This window comes from Ixodes scapularis, unplaced genomic scaffold (genome assembly GCF_016920785.2).
Source record: "Ixodes scapularis isolate PalLabHiFi unplaced genomic scaffold, ASM1692078v2 PGA_scaffold1__304_contigs__length_218370807, whole genome shotgun sequence".
NCBI lineage: Eukaryota > Metazoa > Arthropoda > Arachnida > Ixodida > Ixodidae > Ixodes > Ixodes scapularis.
The window spans coordinates 69,449,167-69,470,717 of NW_024609846.1; the positions used below are offsets into that span (position 1 = coordinate 69,449,167).

At 46.0% G+C, this 21,551-nt stretch overlaps 1 protein-coding gene across 1 annotated transcript; it reads left to right on the plus strand.

Annotated features, from left to right (window-relative positions):
- Window positions 1-481: 481 nt before the first annotated feature.
- LOC120850465 (mucin-2-like) lies at window positions 482-21,255 on the plus strand. Its single transcript, XM_042290225.1, has 4 exons — window positions 482-529; window positions 13,218-20,679; window positions 20,872-21,104; window positions 21,166-21,255. Exons 1-4 carry the CDS (start codon window positions 482-484, stop codon window positions 21,253-21,255), a joined length of 7,833 nt encoding a protein of 2,610 aa, XP_042146159.1.
- The last annotated feature ends 296 nt before the right edge of the window (window positions 21,256-21,551 follow it).

The window sequence follows — 21,551 nt, forward strand, 5'->3', positions numbered from 1 at the left end:
AAGTGATGTCGGGGAGATGAATCTGGTATTCAAGGTGTCGTTGTTAGGAGCAGGAGCGAGCGCTTTTATACGCTACACACTCTGGAGAGGGCACGAGCAATCTTAATTTAAAAGAAAGCAGAAGTAAAAATCGTTTTAGATATTCCTTACGTTAGAAAAAATATGCAAAGAAAAGTGAAGATGGTCCGACTTGTTTACGGAATAACGCTGTGTTCTCTTACTCTGTTTCAAGATGCAAATACCTAACCGGTCTTCTGCCGTGTTCAAAGTCTGTACTTTATTAACCTCTATAGTGACAGATTGCTGCTTGTCATTAAGCTCAATCACAGTTTTACAACCCCTTCCCCTTCAGCGAAAGCTTGTTTTTAAGCCCTTTCATAGCATATCAAAGAATAAGAAAAAAAATTTTAATAGTTGAGCTTCAGTCATTTTTTGATTTGTGAGACGATTGAAAATGTCTGCTGGTTTGCAACGTCTCTAGATGTGCAGTAATAGAGAAAAATATTGTCATTTATGGTACTTGAAGAAAGTACGTCTGAAACGTGGGATATGTTTCGGGAGAAACAAGAGCTGGTGCGCAGAGGCCATAGTGTTAAAACAATTTCCTTCGACTTTTTTTTTTATAATACTTTACTTTAAAGGGATACTTCAACGAAATTTGAAATATTCCTGTCGTGTTCAAAAATAGGTTAAATATGATCCACAATATCCGTAAATGACAATCGCACGTTTTTATTTTGAGCCTGGTGGCTGTACTTTTCGTTATAAACGGCCCACTCTGGCAAGCGCTCGGAGAAAGCCCAGCGGAGACCACGTGACATTCAACGCAATCGTGACGTAGGTCGTCTCAGGACGAGCAAAGCTAAGGCGAGGCTGACGTCGAGAGGATGGCCTAGTCGTTCCAGCCACCGAAGCGGCTGCTTTTGTACGAATTTTGAGTTAATCTTCTGTAATCTTGTAGGGGGACAATAGCGACTTCTGTGACAAACAAAAGGCATTCTCGGGAAGAGGGGAGCTCCTCCTTCCCCTCTTCTCTCGTCGTGGCCGGAGGCGAGACAACCTCCGTCACTAGCTGTCAAGGTTCCTAGACGGGCATTGCAAGGGAGGCGTTAGCGACATCCACCAGGTGCTCTTTGCTAATCGTTTAATAAGTTTTAAAATTCCTTTTCTTGACTTTTTTAACAAGATAATGGTATGTTCGATGTGATGCTGCTTTTTTGAACACATATAGACCAAAAAATGAGCGCCGAAATTTTGTTGGAGTATCCCTTTAATGTTTGACAACGCCGGACATTTTCGCTGTAACCGATGCTTAAATATTTTATTTTGAATTAATGCAAACGATATTCTGCTATGTCGCATATATTCTTTTTGTTTCTTGTTTTGCTTTTTCCACCTTCGAAAATATTATATATATAGATTTCAACGTAGAAACTGTGGTGTGCAGTGTGCATCTTAATCGAGATCCAAGATGGGCACTTACTTCTTCAATTCATGCTCATTCTTACATGGGCCCCGTAGTCACTCATTGTGGTTAGTGAAGAATGGATGAAACAAAAAGGTAAATATAGACATTATTGATATGAAACGCTTGACAAACATGTCTTGTTTTCTCACATCACGCAGAATAAATTCCAAAAACTAGTTGCTAAGTTTGATGCACAGGGGTTTTCATGCTTAACAGCTTTAACAGCGCAGCTCTTAGGCACCCATTTCCGGGTGTATCGGTGTCGCAGACGCAGTCGGCGTCGTCGTCACTGTCACCGTCGCCGTCGGCATAACCTCCCCGCTAAATTTAGTGGGACATTGAATTGGTGTTGAGGTCATGTGACGTCAATTTTCTCTCTACATCTAGAGAGAAACTGAATGTTTTCATGGGTTACGTGACACGAAGTCATGTGACGTCATTTTCCCCACTAAATTTAGCGGGGAAACTAAATTGATGTTCAGGTCACGTTGCGTCAATTTTCCAGCTAAATTTAGTGCGGAAACTGAAGGAGGAGGGAAGGGTATGGAAGAGGAGGGAAGGGTACGGAGGAGGAGGATGGGGGAAGGAGGGAAGAGGAGGAGGAGGGGAGGATGAGAGACGGAAGAGAGGGGGAGGATATGAGGGGAGTAGGAGAGGGTATGGAGGAAGAGCAGGGCAATACCCTCCCCTCCATAACTGCCCCTCCTCCTCCTCAAGAGCTGCGCTTTAATTTGGCCTTCCAGAGATTTGTAAACGTCTCATTTTTTACACTCAAACTTAGGGCATTTTTAAAAAGAAAATTGAATAGTTCAAATACATAAAATGTTATATTCATCTTAGAATGTAAATAAAATAAGGTATACAAGGGAGCTTGATTATATATATAAATGTTGGCAACTGTCTTTGAAGTTGTTAAACATACTGGTGCAACCTGAAGTTTGCTTTGACTATGGAATATTGATTGATGTTTAAAAAGCCCTGGCGAAAAGACTTTCCTAAAATGTCACCTTCTACCATATGCGAAGATTTTTCACCTGTGCGAATTTCAGCAGCCATTTAGACAGACGAGGAGGAATCTTGCATAATTTAATACCAAGGACACTAAAGAAAAGAAACGGGGGACACCCCCCCCCCCCCCCCCCCCCCAATAGGTGTGTGCTTCTTCGTCCATATGGGTTTTTCATACTGCCTATTTGACGTAAACATACCTGCTGAACAAGCTCAGTCGTTGTCAGCTCCCATTTGGTTATTGAAAAGTGCAATTTCGGTGAATCTACTCTGAGGCATTGAAGAAGTTAAACATGCGACCCGCACTTTGAAAAGCGATCTGAAATTATGCAGTGCAGGTCGCATTTCAAAGCAAGGATGTTTCTTTATTAACACGTCACTTGCTAGTTTCATTGAATTTAATACAGGGATCGGATCTGTGTATTCGTAGGTTTAAAGTGAACGGCGTTTATATTGTTACTAGTATTTCGGGGCGTGTGGAAATGGAGGACCTGAACACGACGTATTGAACCCGCCGCTGCCGAAGGACAGCTTAAATCTCCAAAGTTTTAATATTCTAGGTACACTCCAAGACACCGTGAGCGGGAAGAAGCCAAGATCCCCCTTTTCTCTTACTTTCTCCCAGTACTTTAGGACTGTCATCAAAACTGATATACAAAACTGAAACGTGCTTGCGGCACCAACCTAAGTAGAGTATCGTTTTGAAGTAAATAAGAGTAAGCATCGAAATCGTGTTTGTACTTACAGTGTCGCGCAGTAAACACAGTTGTACCGGGCGTTCGTGGTAAAAATAACCGCGTTTTTCAACCTGCGTAAATGAACTACGAATCACAGAAAGAAAGTTCAGACTCTGTGAGAATGTCATGCTGTAGGTTGAAATAGAACGCGAAAGTTGAAAACCTTAAGTCACTTGGATGAAAAAAGAATTCCGGAAGGCAAATTGTTTCTATGAGCCAACGTTCACTCAAACCTAATATTGTCATAACAAGAACTGAGATTGCGGACGCATTTGGCACCTATATCAGTGAAAAACAGTTGTCAGCAAGCAAGATAATATTGTTTTATTTCTGGAACTGACGCTAAAGACACCCATAATGTCATTCCCTTTTTGGACGATGGTAGGCTTAGGTGGACCTTGGCTCATAGGAAAGCTTCGCTTTTCTCTTCAATTTTTTTTTTATTCAAGAAACGCAATAATCTCGAACTTGCGCTGTCTATCGAAAATTTATTGTCAGATTCCCAAGACGTTTCAGGATTTTGCGATGTTCCGTTTATTTACGTGGGACAAGGAACACTAGTATTTTTTTATCACAAACGCCCAGTACTATCTTACAAATAGTAAAATAATTAGGATCATAATTGATTTTACAGAGTATATCTGGTGACGTTTATGAAGCAAAATAAACAAAATGTCCGTTCGACACTCTGGTAAGAAGTGCTTGAAAGATATATCGCTAACATAGAATAAAATAATCCTGTTAATTATTTTTAGGTAGTACACTTGACATTCGAGGGTCACATATTACTGTTTTTAATTTGTACGTTACATAAGCACAGGATTTCGCGCGGCAAAGGGCATAATCATGGCTAATGAAAGTAATCTAGTGTGTTCATGTTATTAAAAAAAAACGACAATATTTTCCCCCTCGGTTTGAAGGACGTAATTTCGTTTCCTGCGTTCTCCAAGTGAATTGCCTCCACGTCGCGCGAGAGTTGTAAGTTGTGCGAACAAGGCACGCTAGCACAAATGACACTGAAACCAGTTCCCGGCGGCACATCCGTTACTTGAAATGTGTGGCTCACTGAGTCAGAGAAAAAATCGATTAATTTCGAAGTTGTTTTTACGTATTACGCAGTCGCACTGCGCTCAAAAGTCCAACGCGGAGACGTGACCAACATTAGGTATAAAACAGAGAAGGAAAGATATCCTCAGAAGAATAGTTTCTTGTGGTATAATTCAAAAGCGCGCGTCTTCATGGGGGGCGTATGTTATGATCAGTACAGGCGCGTCCCACTATGTCGAGACAAGAAATTGAGTTGTTTCAGTGGCGTCCGTAAATTTTCACTTTTGTTAATAATCCGTATTCGGTTGGTCTTCAAATAGGGCGTTAAAGAAAAGGAACATCGTCGTCCTACGCAGTCAACATAATGCGAGGGGCATTGAACAACCAATTTCAATAAAACGTATAAATAAAATTGGTAATAGCTTATTTTCAAAGCACAAATTAATATATTTCTTGAACTGATATATTTTGTCAACCATGAAGTTTATCACGTCAATAATAATTTCTAAGAATTAATCATTGAAACGAAAAAAAAAACGCTCAATTTATGTGGCAAGCTGGTAAGAGAGAGTGCAAAAAACCTTTAATGAACGGCTATATGATGGGCATTGGGGAGGAAGTCGGGCATATGGAGCGCGGGGAAACACTAGATGCAATGTGGCCAGCATGATAAGGGTGTCTGTGGATGAGAATAAAACTCGAGCAGGATGCTATTACTAGGTCGGGATAAAAAAAAAAAAAAAAAAAAGCTATCCAAAAATATAACAAAAGCACAAAACAATGCAAAGAAAAGACAAGCAAAATAAAATAGCTTTTCGACAAAAACCCCGAGACTGGGACAAAAAGGGACGGACAAACACAAAGTCTCAAAGAGACTTTGTGTTTGTCCGTCCCTTTTTGTCCCAGTCTCGGGGTTTTTGTCGAAATGTTTAACCACCACCAGCTCGTTTGCGCCCTTACCTTTTGTTCAATAAAATAGCTATTTCTGTTTTTATGAGCTAAGTGCCAGAGGTCAACAATTGGAGTTACCAGGGGTGGAGGATTTGTAGGTCGCTTAGCGGTCTACACCCAGAAACTGGGCCGCTGTCGGAATTTGTTCCAAGTCCCACACCCTAGCCTCGTTGGAAAATGCTCTCCCTTCTCAACAGGATTTACTTCAGTTTTATATTTGACCTACTTCTTCGCAGACCGCTGTGATTGGAAATGATTAAACTTTTTTTTCCTCCCAGTCCCTGAGAGTTTATTAGCATTTCAATTTGGCAGGCTTTACTTCCGGAACTGAGAATGGAGGCACGGAAAAAGAACAGAGCCCTAGTATAAAACCAGAAAGGTAACTTCAAACAGCTTTTTATACGTGTATCCGGGTAATTTTCAAAAAGACAATGCGCTCTGTGATGTGAATTTAATGAACTTCTCTGCGACTGCCAAAGACGGGATTGGTCACAACGTGTGTCGCGTTAAATACAACGCGCCCTTCTTCCACGCAACTCATATGTAATGTAAGTTGGAAACTGTTCACACACGGACTTAGTCGGCCTTCAGAAAAGCGCGGGTGTGGGACTTGTGCGCTCACGACAACGTCTGGGGTTCCGTCTCGTGTGCTACGTGAAGGAATACCCATACCACGAAACATTGACCGAGAGATCTCTAAATGCTGCATCATGATATGCGTAAGTACCCTTCCTCGCAGCTAAAAGTGTGACAAATTCTATTCCTAAAGCACACAGCCAGGATTGAGAATTTTACCTAGCATGTCTCTTCGTTAGCTTTCGTACATTGAGATGAAGTGCCACTGGCTTATAGGACATGAATGAACGTATGAAAAAAATGACAGAAGAAAAAGGGCGCGCACCCCATTCAAAATCTACGACAGATGATGTTCGTTTTGCTTTATGTGTGTTTGCATTATCCTTTGCTTAACCCCTAACATTTTTTATTCTGATATTATACAATATTTATACACTCTAAAAAATCCCTTGCGTCTACTTTCCTGCACAACCCTCGAAGAGCCAATCACCGCAACTTACGGAGGCAGCTCATCGAATGACGATGCCGAAACATATGCTTAGGCCAAAAACCCCGTCTGAGTTGTGACATTAAGCAATGCAAAACGGCACGCTTGCATTGCTTAATGTCACAATGCAGACCGTGTTTTCTGGTATAAACATTCGTTTCGGCATCGTTATTTACTGAGCCGCCTCCGTAAGTTGCGGTAATTGGCTCTCCGAGTGTTGTGAGAGAAAATAGACCCAAGGGCTTTTTTTAGAGTCTAGCTACCGTCAATTTTTCTTTCTCTTGTCCTAGTGGACTAAAAATAACAAAGTAGTGTTTTTATTGAGATCAAACTTGGTATGCTAATTTCTGTTGATTTTTGGAAGAAAAATGTCAAAAGATGAATATGTATAAAACCAATGCGAATAGTACAACTTTGTAGATGGAACGTGCTCGTCTTATCAAAGGGACATTGAAATAAAAAGAAAAATTTAAGGGCCTTGGCAGGTCACGTATATTTTTAATATTATTTAGAGAAAAAGTTTTTCGCCAAATATTTACACCATGAGACGCACTTTAGGTGGAAGTTACAGCCGGCTTTAAGCCCCGCCCTAAGATAAGTGGTCCCGTATTACTACTGGATTGGCTTGGCAGATCGGTCGAACATACTCGCAAGCTTACCCAGGTAGCACGCAAGAGAAATGCCTAATTTGGCAAAGGTGTAGCAACCGTTAGGGCCTAGTTAGGTTTTGCTCCATGAAGCTCGTTAGTGCCGAAGTACTTTGCCTAACTTAGCCTCAATTAGTCGATCCTTAACTCTAAAAAAAGCCAACGCGTCGACTTTTCCGCACAACTCTCGGAGAACCAATCACCGCAACTTATGGAGGCAGCTCAGCGAATGGCGATGCTCAAAGATGTTTTGACCAAAAGACGCAGTCTGAGTTGTCACATTAAGCAATGCGAAACATCAAGTCCGCATTGCTTAATGTCACAACTCAGACTGCGTTTTCTGGTATAGACATTAGTTTCGGCATCGCATTACACCGAGCTGCCTCCGTGAGTTGCGGTGATTAACTCTCCGGGTGTTGTGAGAGAAAATAGACCCACGGGCTTTTTTTAGAGTCTAGCCACCCTTGAATGCTTCTTCCTCAAATTGCCCATGGGGACTAAAATGAACAAAGTAGTATTTTATAGGGAACAAACTTGGTATGCTAATTTCAGTTGATTTTTTGGAAGAAAAATGTCGGAAGATTAATATGTATAAAACTAACGCGAATAGTACAAGTTTGTAGATGGAACGTGCTCGTCTTATCAGATGTACATTGAAATAAAACAAAAATTTTTTAGCACCTCGGAAGATCAAGTATATTTGTTTTTATTATTTTTCAAGAAAAAAGTCTTTTCCCCAAATATTTACACCATGAGACGCACTTCAGGTGGAGCTCACGGCCCGCTTTAAGCCACGCCCTTAGATTTGTGGCCCCGCCCATTACTACTGGATTGACTTGGCCAGCTCGGTCGAACATACTCGCAATAATACCCAGGCAGGACGCCAGAGAAAAGCCTAATTCGGCAAAGGTGTGACAACCGCAAGGGCATAGTTGGGTTTTGCTCCATGAAGCTCGTTGGTGCCGAAGTGCTTTGCCTACCTTAGCCTCAATTAGGCGATCCTTAACTTTAAAAAAAGCCCGTGCGTGGACTTTCCCGCGCAACACTTGGAGAGCCAATTACCGCAACTTATGGAGGCAGCTCAGCAAATGACAATGCCGAAACATGTTTAGACCAAAAAACGCAGCCTGACTTGTGACACTAAGCAATGCAAAACGGCACACTTTCATCGCCTAATGTCACAACTCATACTGTTTTTTCTGGTATAAACATATGTTTCGGCATCGCCATTCGCTGAGATGCCTCCGTAAGTTGCTGCGACTGGGTGTCCGAGTATTGCGCGAAAATGTAGACGCACGAACTTTAAACAAAAAAAAACAAAAAAAAAATGCCTGTCAAAGTTTTTTTTTTCGGTACGTCACAAGATTGGCAAAATAAAAGTGCCATACTCGAGCCATAACTATCAAAGCAAATCCTAATCTGGGGATTCGTGGGCTTGCGAAAATTTGACTTTTCTCTGGTTAGCCACAGGAGTGCCAAATATGTTCCAAAAGTGCCAAAGAAAGCCGAGAGGCATGCCAAACTTTTGCTTTCTCTGGCGTGCCAAAAGTCTACTCTTTCACGCGCTTCAGAGCAAAAGTAGATCAATTACTCGTTTGAAACACGATGCTCAGAAGTCACTATTGATCATGTCAAATGCTTCGAATGAACATTCAAAAATATCGTCGCCACCACCGCCGCCGCCACCACTAGGATTTGACCCCAGTCGCACCGAGTGTGAAGTGGGTGCAGCACCACGGAGACATGGCCGCTTCAGCTTTTTGATCGCTTGGCTTTCACAGTGGTCATCACAATGCAAGAGACTCACAAAGCTACGCTCGTTTTTACAACGCGTCGCCTAATAACGGCACGTGTTGAGGAGACATGCGCACATCAGTCTCGCGCAGTGCTCGCTCGATGGCAGCAGTTGATGTAACGTCAAACCCCTTACGGCACATCCGTTAGAGCATGTGTGATTCTCTGTCCGGATATTGACGTGCGGCACGAGTACAACAGTCCGGCGCAATCTGCGTTTGTAAAACCACCGTTGTCTTTCCCAGCGGCAGCAGAATCTTCTGCCCACTTTTGGGGTGGAGAAATCAAGGGACACCTAAAATAAAATTAAACGCTGCGGGCAAAATTAAACTAAATTTTTATTTATTAAGTAGCAGACCCCCGTGCCCTACCAATGCCTCATCCGTCATTTATCTCCAAACACAAAGAAATTAGAGCCAAAGGACCCGCCCGGATTACCTAAGTCTGGCTTTTGTTCGAGGATTGAAGCCCAATAATGCCAAATGCAAACCGAAATATAGGGTGGTTCAAGTCACCGGGCTCGATCTAAAATGGACCGTAAAAATCGACGCCTGCACGTAGCCATCTAAACTTTTCGTCTAAGGTGTAATTCACTGGTCGGTTCTTTCTTGTAAAATTATAAAGCGTAGCTCATTTTCTGTAAAAAATAAAGCCAAGGAACTTGCCAGGGTCTACGGCGGGCAGCAACGCAGACGACAGGGGTCCAGTAGCGGGGTTGTTTGGCGTTCGTACTGATAGATGGCGCTACCTCTTTATCGCGACGGCTTGCGACCACCGTGGTTTATTAAAATGAATATAATCCTTTTGAAATGTACCTTCGGTTTAAAAATAAATTCGAACAATAAAAGCAAAACAAAAAAAACGCGTCTGCATAACGGCGGCGCTGTTGCTGCCAACGGATTTCGTCTGCGTGTCGTCTGCTACCTTACGCTGGTCGGCTGCACCTTCGGACGCTGCTCCCGACGCCATCTATGAATAGGAGCGCCAAACACACCCCGCTGCTGGACTTGGTCGTCTGGGTCGCCGCCCACCGTAGACCCTGGCAAGTTACTTGGCTCTATTTTTTACTAAAAGAGAACCACGTTTTGTAATTTTACAAGAAAAAACCGGCTTGTGAAATACACCTTTGACGAAAAGTTTCGATGGCTGCGTTCAGGCGTCGATTTTTACGGTCCATTTTAGATCGAGCCTGGTGACTTGAACCACCCTATACAATATAGATATATATATATATATATATATATATAGAGCCTAACTCCGGCACTTGTTTGGCGGTTTGGAATTAAAGACGCCAGATGACAGCCAAACTATTAGAAAGTGAAGCCTAACTTTGTTTATTGTTTGGCGATTTGAGAGAAAACATGTCAGATGACAGTCGAACTACCAGGCAGTAAACCTAACTGTGGCGCTGGTGTGGAGATTTGGGCCCAAAGATGCCATATGACAGTTCAACTATCAGGAAGTAAAGCCTAACTTTGGCCCTTGTTTTGCAGTTTGGGCCCAAAGATGCCAGATGAAAGCCGAACTACCAGGCAGTAAGCTTAGCTCTGGCAATTGTTTGGTGATTTTGGCCCAAACAGGCCAGACGACAGCCGAACTACAGGGGAGTGAAGCCTAACTCTTGCACTTGTTGGACGAATTAGGGTCAGGATACCCAAACTCTCGCCAAAGAAGGTCAGATCTGGTACTAATTTGGCTTCTTCGGGATTTCCAAAGCCCCAATCTCCTAGAAAAATTCAAAATGTTAGTCCAGAACTCTGTGCTACATGGTTAGTGTCTTCATTTTACTATGGTGCCTGGAACGCGTCTCAGACCGGTGTGTGTACCGCGTCCAAAAAGGTGCTCTCCGGACTTCCGCCTGGCGACGTCATAAAAGTGTCGTGCTGTCGCCGGACGCCATCCTGGAGTTGTCCCAGCAGAGGCATCAGATGTGGCAGACGCCTGTTCTGCTGCAGGTCGCTTTCTAGTGTAATAGTTCATAGAAGCTTCGGCAGCCAGAAGTCGGGGCGCCGCGATGACAGCGACACTCGCGGTCGCTCGTGCTTTTCGACAGTATTTTAAGACCAACCGCCAGGATTGCGATTTCCGGCAGCAGGACACTCCAGCTTCTATGACTATATTTTCTCCCACTTCGGGACTACCTTTGATACCATACTTTCGCGACGTCCTGTATGTCAAGTCTGGCGTCTAAAGCCACCTGTAGTTCCGCGATCAGGCGCGTGGGAACGTCTGACATCACCAGCTTTTCTACAACTTTTTATCATCGTCTGTAACGCCCGTAATGCGCGGCTATGAAAGCGGCACGTCCGCGTCCGCCATCGCTTACGTCCGTTTTCTATTCCGCACCAGTCTAAAACTGTATGCAAAGCTTGCAAGACGCGACCATGAAAGCGGCGTCCTAGCGTTCCATCGTGCACGAGCCGCAGTCCAATAAAAATGTCCGTCAGCGTCTGTCGATGTGAAGTAAAAATGACAGAAAGGACTAAACAAAAACGGGAAAATAAATCTGCAATTTTTCCTTTTTTTTTGTTTTCTTCTTGTTTACTTATGTGGCGTCAGCGAGCAAGGTGTGGGAGCGTCAGGACCAGGGTGTAAGATAGACAGGTGGGGAAACGAGAGCCAAATGAGTGACCGCATTGTGTCCCCCTCGGTTTTCTCTTTTTCTGTGGCGCCATCTATGGGGAGCACCGCGAACTCTCACTCCGGGTGGGCGACCGATGGCGACCGGCTAAACTGACGGAGATGATTTCTCGTGGATTGTTAATGAAGGACTGTCCTACTCTCGGTTTATTTTGCGCACTCTCCCATAGACTTCCACGCAAATCCAATTCCGATTTTTTTCCTTTTGCCGCAGCGCCATCTGTCGCAAGTGGGGAGTACCCGCAAGAAGACGAGTACACAATCCGGTCACGGCGCTGCGGTAGGCTTCTATGGGCCGTTTCCCCACCTGTCCATCTTACACCCTGGTCAGGACCAACAGCTAAAAAAGGACCCAAATTTACTGGCTCAACTCGGCTAGGTGCACTGCTCAAAACTTGAGAGCTACGGGCCTTCCTTTGCGAAATGACGGAAACATGCCTGGACAAACCTCATAAAAGGCGAACACTCGATTGCTTCCAGTGAAATGGCTCGCAATTTTTTACCTGCCTAAGTCACCTCTCAGTAGAAAACCCATAGTCGCAATCACGACGGTTGCACAATTCTCAGAGTAGCATAGCCAATTTAACGGAAACCAACACATTTATTCTGCATCAGTACGCGTAAACGAACAAATCAAGGCGGATCTAGCAAACTAATCGACGTGGAATGCTAGGCTTACGTGAGTCATGCTACGGAAACAAGCACCCGCGCAGCGCTTCTGAAGGCGGGAACTTGCGTCAGTTGTTGGGAGCAAACCACGTCGGTTGTGGATATCTTCCTTTTAGAACCAGAACCTCGGTGAACGCCAAATGGTTTTCACTCGTAAAAACAGGCTAGCTCAATGTGCTTCTTGCTACGTGAATTTGCTGGCCACAAGCGCCAGCAGCCATGTGTGTTACCGCTTGAAACCAAAGTGGAAAAGACGATTTAATGATATTTTAGAAATAAAAAATGCCTTTATCCATGAAGATTGTGTCTCAGACATAGATAGAAAACGTCGAATGAAATATACAGCGACAAAGGAAAAACTTTTATTGCGAACATTCCAGACGTCAATAATCTCTCTAACCAATGAGAGCAAAGAAATGATGCGTAACTGAAAACACTCCTGGGAGGGGCCTAAAGCAGGCTATTTCCACCTAAATAGCGTCAGAGGGCGTACATACTGCGGGATATTTTTTTTTTCTTTTGGAAAATTTTAAAGAAACAGACTTGCCCCAAATAATGCTTTTTTATTTTTTTTAAATGTTCCTCTAAAAGGAAACTTAAACGGTTCTGCACTTGAGGAAAACACTTAACTTTTTTTCATTTGTCCTCCTGGATCACGGATTTCGAGATTATTATTCAATTTGATGCACTCAGGCTGCAGATATCAGTTTTTAAGTTACCGCTGAAACCCCTCTTTCCCGGGGCGTGACGTCATATTTTGAGTTTTCGGAATCTCCGCTCTCGCGCATCTTCAGCGCCTTTAAAAGCTATGCACACGCACTCTTGCAATTTTCAGAAAGGTCAGAAGGATACGTCACGACTGATGTCAGCATGGGTGAATATACCTGGCAAGCTTGCAATTGCACGGGTTGCCCACACGAGCGACACGCGCTTCGCGGTCCAAAGACCCTAGTATGACGTCACGACTGGTCGGAGGTTTTTTATGTTTTCTCACGTTTAGTTACATCTCAGGGGAAAAGCAACGTGATATTCAGATTCGCTGAATAGAAAAGCGCAGAATCGACCTCTAACTCGTCTTTTAAGATGTGTTTTAGCTTCCCTTTAATGATTACGCATGTGTTTCTATCTCATACTTGACTTGCTGGTTTCGCGTAGTATTGCAGGCATACTTTAATGTTTCGCTTGTTTTGCAGGTTCCTATCGGACTTCTTTTTGTCTTCTTGAAGAGTGCATCTTGTGCGGACGTTGCACCTGACCACGTAAAAGTCGGATATAATTTCGATGCATCCCAACCCGTCGTGAAGCATGCGACCGTTTCAGCTATTAAAAAACGGCACGTCACGATCCCTTTCACAGAAATCAGAAGCACTACAACGGTGCATCCAGCTTTTGCTGTTTATCAAAATGCACCAATTATTACTCGTGTGTACCAACAAACTGCTGGGCTGTCTACTTCTCCCGTAGCATCACTAGTGACCAGCAACAATGAGCCTCCACTCATCGCCGCTGGTACCACCCACCCAGCAGTTCCGGTCCTGGGGCCTATCTACCACCCTGCTACGGTTGTTGCCACCAGACCAACGTATGGAGTTGTCCACGCTACTCCGGCTGTTTCTGGCTTGAACAATGCTGATGCTTTCCATGCCACGCCAGCTACTGTTATTGTGAAGACTCACCCCGCCTTCGCTGCCTACAAGTCCGCTCCTGCAATCATGCGTGCGTACCAATATGCTCCCGGCTTCAGTCGTGTTTACCACCAGATTTCAGTAGTTCCTCCATCCGTCACTCACATTTACCATGCGTCCCCGCCATTATCCGCTGTTCCAGTTCTGGCCAGTGTGACCAAGTATACAACCTTTCAAGCTGGTCATACGCTCCCTACCGTTGCTACAACTCCTGAGTTTGCCCGCTACCCAACTGTGCCTGCCTTCATGCGTACCTACGAGTACACTCCCGGGTCTGACTTCGGTTATCCCACTTCATCTGTGGTACCACCTGCGACTGCTGTTTCTAAACTGACGACTTTTGCTCGTCTAAACAACGCTCCGGAAGTCACAAAATTAATTACAACTCCAGTTGTAACCCATACATACCAGGATACTCCAGGCACTGCTGCTGCTCCGCTTTCAACTACAGTTACCAAGGATACCATCTTGCAACCTGCTCCCCCCGTATCTACAGTGACCAAGTATTCGACGTTGCCAGCTACTCCGGCCGCCACTACTTTGAACACAAACGCTGCGTTTACACGTTATCAGTCTGTTCCGGCCTTCATGAGTTCCTACACGTATACTCCTGGTTTTGAGCTTGGTTATCCAATTGTTTCTTTGGTTCCACCCGCGACTGCTGTTTCTAAATTGACGACCTTTGCCAATCTCAACAACGCCCCAGAAGTCACAAAATTTTCTACAGCTCCAGTCGTAACCCAAGCACACCAGGATCCTCCAGTCGTTGCTGCTGCTCCACTTCTGACTACAGTTACCAAGGATACCATCTTGCAGCCTGCTCCCCTTGTATCTACAGTGACCAAGTATTCGCCCTTGCCAGCTGCTCCAGCCGCAGCTACTGTTTTCACAAACGCTGCGTTTTCACGTTATCAGTCTGTACCGGCCTTCATGAGTTCAAACGAATACACTCCTGGTCTTGGCCTTGGTAATCCCACCCTTTTTGTGGTCCCACCTACAGCAGCTGTTTCTAAACTGACGAATTTCGCCAGTCTCAGCAACGCCCCGGAAGCCACAAAATTCGCTACAGCTCCAGACGTAACCGAAACATACCAGGATCCTCCAATCGTTTCTGCTGGTGAACGTTTGCCTACAGTTATCAAAGATTCCATCTTGCAAGTTAATTCCCCCGCACCTGCGGTGACCAAGTATTCGACATTGCCAGCTGCTCCAGCCGCCGCTACCCTGAATACAAACGCTGCGTTTACACGCTATCAGTCTGTACCGGCCTTCATGAGTTCCAACGAATATACTCCTGGGTTTCGCCTCGGCAAACCCACTATTTCTGTGGTTCTACCTGAGACACCTGTATCTAAACTGATAACTTTTACCAGTATTAACAACTTCCCAGCAGTCACAAAATTCTCTACAGCACCAGTCGTAACACAAACATACCCGGATCCTGCAGTCGTTGCTGCGGATTCACATTTGCCTTTAATTGCCAAGGATTTCATCTCTCAAGCTGCTCCCCCCGCATCTGCCGTGACCAAGGATTCGACCTCGCAAGCAGCTCCAGCCACCGCTACTCTGATAACGAACGCTGCGTTCGCACGTTATCTGTCTGTCCCGGGCTTTATGAGTTCCTACGAGCATACTCCTGAGTTTGGCCTCAGTTACCCCACTGTTCCCCTGGCTCCCCCTGCGACTGCTATTTCTAAAGTAATAACTTTTGCCAATCTGAGCAACCCTCCGGAAGCCGCAAAATCGACTACGGTTCCAATCATAACCCAAACATACCAGGATCCTCCAGTCATCGCTGCTGGTCCACATTTGCCTTCTGGTGTTAAGGATTTCATCCCGCAAGCTGCTCCCCCCGTATTCACTGTGACCAAGTATTCGACCCTTCAAGCTGCTCCCGCCGCCGGCTCTCCGTTCACAAACGCTGCGTTTAAACGTTATCAGTCTGTTCCGGCCTTCATGAGTTCCAACGAATATACTCCTGGCTTTGGCCTTAGTAATCCCACTATTTCTGTGGTTCCACCAGTGACTGCTGCTTCTAAACTGGCGGCCTTTGCCACCCTCAACAACGTCCCTGAAGTCACAAAATTCTCTACAGCTCAGGTCGTAACTCAAACATACCAGGATCCTCCAAACGTTGCTGCTCGTTCACTTTTGCCTTTAGTTTCCAAGGATTTAATCTCGCACGCTGCTCCCCCCGTGCCTACTGTGACCAAGGATGCAACCTCGCAAGCTGCTCCAGCCACCGCTACACTGATCAGGAACTCTGCGTTCACACGTTATTTGTCTGTCCCGGGCTTCATGAGTTCCTACGAGCATACTCCTGAGTTTGGCCTCAGTTACCCCACTGTTCCCCTGGCTCCCCCTGCGACTGCTATTTCTAAAGTAATAACTTTTGCCAATCTGAACAACCCTCCGGAAGCCGCAAAATCGACTACGGTTCCAGTCATAACCCAAACATACCAGGATCCTCCAGTCATCGCTGCTGGTCCACATTTGCCTTCTGGTGTTAAGGATTTCATCCCGCAAGCTGCTCCCCCCGTATTCACTGTGACCAAGTATTCGACCCTTCAAGCTGCTCCCGCCGCCGGCATTCCGTTCACTAACGCTGCGTTTACACGTTATCAGTCTGTTCCGGCCTTCATGAGTTCCAACGAATATACTCCTGGCTTTGGCCTTGGTAATCCTACTATTTCTGTGGTTCCACCTGCGACTGCTGTTTCTAAACTGGCGGCCTTTGCCACCCTCAACAACGTCCCTGAAGTCACAAAATTCTCTACAGCTCAGGTCGTAACTCAAACATACCAGGATCCTCCAAACGTTGCTGCTGATTCACTTTTGCCTTTAGTTTCCAAGGATTTAATCTCGCACGCTACTCCCCCCGTGCCTACTGTGACCAAGGATGCAACCTCGCAAGCTGCTCCAGCCACCCCTACACTGATCAGGAACTCTGCGTTCACACGTTATTTGTCTGTCCCGGGCTTCATGAGTTCCTACGAGCATGCTCCTGAGTTTGGCCTCGGTTATCCCACTGTTCCCCTAGCTCCACCTGCGACAGCTGTTTCTAAACTAACAACTTTCGCTAGTTTAAACATCCCTCCGGAAGCCGCAAAATCGACTACAGTTCCAGTGGTAACCGGAACATACCAGAATCCTCAGGCTGTTGCTGCTGCTCCAGCTTTGCCTCCATTTACCAAGGATTCCAACGTGCAAGTTGCGCCCCCCTTACCTGCTGTGGCCAAGTATTCGATATTGCCAGCTGCTCCAGCCGCCACTACATTGAACACAAACGCCGCGTTTTCACGCTATCAGTCGGTTCCGGCCTTCATGAGTTCCAACGAATATACTCCTGGCTTTGGCTTCGGTAATCCCACTATTTCAGTGTTTCCACCTTCAACAGCTGTTTCTAAAGTGACAACTTTTACTAGTCTCAACAACGTCCCAGAAGTCACACAATTCTCTACAGCTCCAGTCGTAACCCAAACTTTCCAGGATCCTCCAGTCGTTGCCACTGATTCACATTTGCCTTTAGATGCCAAGGGTTTAATCTCGCACGCTGCTCCCCCAGTGCCTACTGTGACCAAGGATTCGACCTTGCAAGCGGCTCCAGCCACCGCTACACTGATCAGTAACTCTGCCTTCACACGTTATTTGTCTGTCCCAGGCTTCATGAGTTCCTATGAGTATACTCCTGAGTTTGGCATCGGTTATTCCACTGTTCCTCTGGCCCCACCTGCAACAGCTGTTTCTAAACTAACAACTTTCGACAGTTTGAACGTCACTCCGGAAGCCGCAAAATCGACAACAGTTCCAGTGGTAACCCAAACATACCAGAACCCTCAGGTTGTGGCTGCTGCTCCGGCTTTGCCTACAGTTACCAAGGGTTCCATCTTGCAAGTTGCTCCTCCCTTACCTGCGGTGACCAAGTATTCGGTATTGCCAGCTGCTCCAGCCGCTGCTACATTGAACACAAACGCTGCGTTTACACGCTATCAGTCAGTTCCGGCCTTCATGAGTTCCAACGAATATACCCCTGGCATTGGCCTCGGTAATCCCACTATTTCTTTGTTTCCACCCGCGGAAGCTGTTTCTAAACTGACAACTTTTACCAGTCTCAACAACGTCCCAGAAGTCACACAATTCTCGTCAGCACCAGTCGTGACCCAAACCCTCCAGGATCCTCCAGTCGTTGCCGCTGATTCAAATTTGCCTTCAGTTGTAAAGGATTTCATCTCGCAAGCTGCTCCCCCTGCATCTATTGTGAAAAAGTATTCGACCTTGCAAGCTGCTCCGGCCGCCGGTGCTCCGTTCACAAACGCTGCGTTTACACGTTATCAGTCGGTTCCAGCGTTCATGAGTTCTAACGAATATACTCCTGGCATTGTTCTCGGTAATCCCACTATTTTTGTGTCTCCACCTGCGACTGCTGTTTCTAAACTGACGACGTTTGCGAGTGTGAACGCTGCTCCGGAAGCCGCAAAATCTACTGCAGTTCCGGTCGTAACCCAAACATACCAGAGTCCTCAAGTTGTTGCTCCTGCCCCAGCTTTGCCTACAGTTACCAGGGATTCCATCTTGGAAGTTAATCCCCCCGCACCGGTGACGAAATATTCGATATTGGCAGCTGCTCCAGCCGCCGCTATTTTCAATACAAACTCTGCGTTTACACGTTATCAGTCTGTTCCGGCCTTCATGAGTTCCAACGAGCATACTCCTGGATTTGGCCTCGGTTATCCAACTGTTCCTTTCGCTCCACCTGCCACTGTTGTTTCTAAACTGACACCTATATCCACTCTCAACACCGCTCCTGCAGTCACAAAATTAATTGAATCTCCGGTAGAAAGTCTAACTTCCCACGCTGCTCCAAGCGTTGCAGCTGCTCCACCTTTGCCTACTGTAATCAAATATTCGTCCCTGCAACCTGCTGTTCCTGTACCTTTGGTGACCAAGTATTCGACCTTGCAAACTAATCCACCCGCCACTACTGTGTCCTCCCATGCTGAGTTTACTCGATATCAGTCTGTCCCGGCTTTCATGAGTTCTTACGAGAAAACTCCTGGATTTGATCTCAATTATCCGACTGTTTCACTAGTTCCACCTTCGACTGCAGTTTCTAAACTACCAACTTTCCCCAGTCACAACGCCGCTCCGGAAGTCACAAAAATCACTGCGGCTCCAGTTGGGACCCAAACTTACCAGGTGCCTCCAGTGCTTGCTGCAGTTCCACCTTTGCCTACGGTGACCAGGTATTCTTCCTTGCATGGTGCTCCCGGCGCGGAAACTGTTGCCACAAACGCTGCGTTTACGCGATATCAGTCGGTTCCTGCCTTTATGAGTTCCTACCAGTATACTCCAGGATTTGGCCACGGTTACCACACTGCTTCTGTAGTTCCACCTGCGTTGGCGGTTCCTAAACTGGCAAATTACGTCAGTTTCAACACTGCTCACCAAGTCGGAACATTTATTGAAGCCCCCGTTGTAAGCCGTGTTTACCATGCCGGTCAAGTCGTTGCCCCTACTTTACCTGCACCTGCGGTGAGCAAGCATACGACATTTCAACTTGCTCCTACCGTATCTACAGTAGACACAAGTACTGGGTTTGACCGTTACCAGTCTGTCCCTGCGTTCATGCGCTCTTACCAGTATTCATCGGGCTTTGAACAGGGGCATCATACCGTTTCCGCGGCTCCACAATTGATAGTTCCTTCTAAACTGACAACATACCCCAATAACAAGAAAGCTACAGGTTTCATAAGCTTCACAGGAGCCCCAGCTATACACCATATTTACCAGTCGTCCCCTGCCGTGGCCACGGTTGCACCTGTGCCTACGGTGACGAAGTATTCAACCTTCCAAGGTATTCCTGCTGTTGCCACTGTGGCCAGAAACACCGCGTTCGCACGTTACCAGTCTGTTCCGGCCTTCATGCGTTCCTACCAGTATACCCCTGGCTTCGGACGCGGGTACCACACCGTCTCTGTGGTTCCACCTGGGACTGATTCTTCTAAAGTTGAAACTGATACCGCTTATAATGCCGCTCCAGCAGTACACCAGATTTACCAGGCTGCCCCAGCTTTGCCTAAAGTGGCCATATATCCATCTGGGCCACCTGTTTCAGCAGTGACTACGTTCGCGACAAGCCCACAGCTTGCGCATTATCCAAGAGTTCAAGACTTTACTCGCTCCGCCAAGTATAGTTTTGGTTTGGGCCAAAACTACCACACAGTCGCCGTTGTGCCACCCTCTACCACTATTTCTAAGGTATCAACTTACAGCCCTCGTAACCCTACTCCCATAGTTACGTCTTACGCTGCAACACCAATCGTACACCCCGTATACAGGGCTCCTCAAGTCGTCCCCACTGGCCCATCTGTGTCCAGATTGACAAAGTATTCTTCTTTCCAATCGTATCCGGCTGTCTCTACCGTTGTGTCAAAGCCAGGTTTTGCTCGTTACCAGTCTGTGCCTGCCTTCATGAGTTCCTACCAGCCCACTCCTGGCTATGGTCGCAGCTACCACACCGTTTCCGTTGTACCACCGGCGACTGCTGTCCCTAAACTATCAACTTACGCATCTTATAATCCTGCTCCAGCAGTAACAACTTACTCAGCAGCGGCAGTGGTACGCCCCATACACCACGCTTCTCCAGCTGTTTTCACAGCTCCAGCTGTCTCGAGCTTGACCAAGTATTCGTCTTTCCAGTCTTATCCGGCTGTCTCTACCGTTGTGTCAAAACCAGCTTTTACCCGTTATCAGTCAGTGCCCGCATTTATGAGTTCCTACCAGTCTACTCCTCGCTTTGGTCGCGGATACCACACCGTTTCCGTTGTCCCACCGGCGACGGCTGTCTCTAAATTACCAACTTATGCATCTTATAACCCTGCACCAGCAGTCCCAACTTACACTACAACGCCAGTTGTACGCCCCATATATCACGCTGCTCCAGCCATTCCCACTGCTCCAGCTGTGTCGAGTTTGACCAAGTATTCCTCTTTCCAATCTTCCAATCCAGCTTTTGTTCGCTATCAGTCTGTGCCCGCCTTTATGAGTTCCTACCCGTCTACTCCTGGCTATGGTCGAAGCTACCATACCGTTTCTGTTGTACCACCCGCGACTGGTGTCTCTAAACTATCAACTTACGCATCTTATAATCCTGCTCCAGCAGTAACAACGTATTCAGCAGCGCCAGTAGTACGTCCCATATACCACGCTGCTCCGGCTGTTTTTACAGCTCCAGCTGTGTCCAGTTTAACCAAGTATTCTTCTTTCCAATCCTATCCGTCTGTCTCTACCGTTATGTCAAAACCAGCTTTTAACCGTTATCAGTCCGTGCCTGCATTTATGCGTTCCTACCAGTCTACTCCTGGTTTTGGTCGCAGCTACCACACCGTTTCTGTTGTACCACCGGCGACTGTTGTTTCTAAACTTCGAAACTACGCATCTTATAATCCTTCTCCAGAGGTACAAACCTACACTACAACGCCAGTTGTACGCCCCATATACCACGCTGCTCCAGCCGTTTCTATTACTCCAGCTGTGTCGACCTTGACCAAGTATTCATCCTTCGAATCTTTAAAACCAGCTTTTGTTCGTTATCAGTCTGTGCCTGCATTTATGAGTTCCTACCACTCTACACCTGGCTATGGTCGCAGCTACCACACCGTTTCTGTTATACCGCCGGCAACTGCAGTCTCTAAATTTTCAACTTACTCATCTTACAATCCTGCTCCAGCAGTCCCAACCTACAGTACAACGCCAGTTGTACGCCCCATATACTCCTCTGCTCCAGCCGTTCCCATTGCTCCAGCTGTGTCGAGCTTTAACAAGTATACATCGTTCCAATCT

Bases quoted from the DNA above. Each gene is read 5' to 3' on its own strand.
- LOC120850465 (XM_042290225.1), top strand. From the start codon at position 482: ATGTGCAGTAATAGAGAAAAATATTGTCATTTATGGTACTTGAAGAAA. The intron at 20,680-20,871 runs GTTTGACCAAGT...CTGCTCCAGCAG, and splicing joins CACTGCTCCAGCTGTGTCGA to TAACAACGTATTCAGCAGCG. The intron at 21,105-21,165 runs GTACCACCGGCG...ATCCTTCTCCAG, and splicing joins GCTACCACACCGTTTCTGTT to AGGTACAAACCTACACTACA.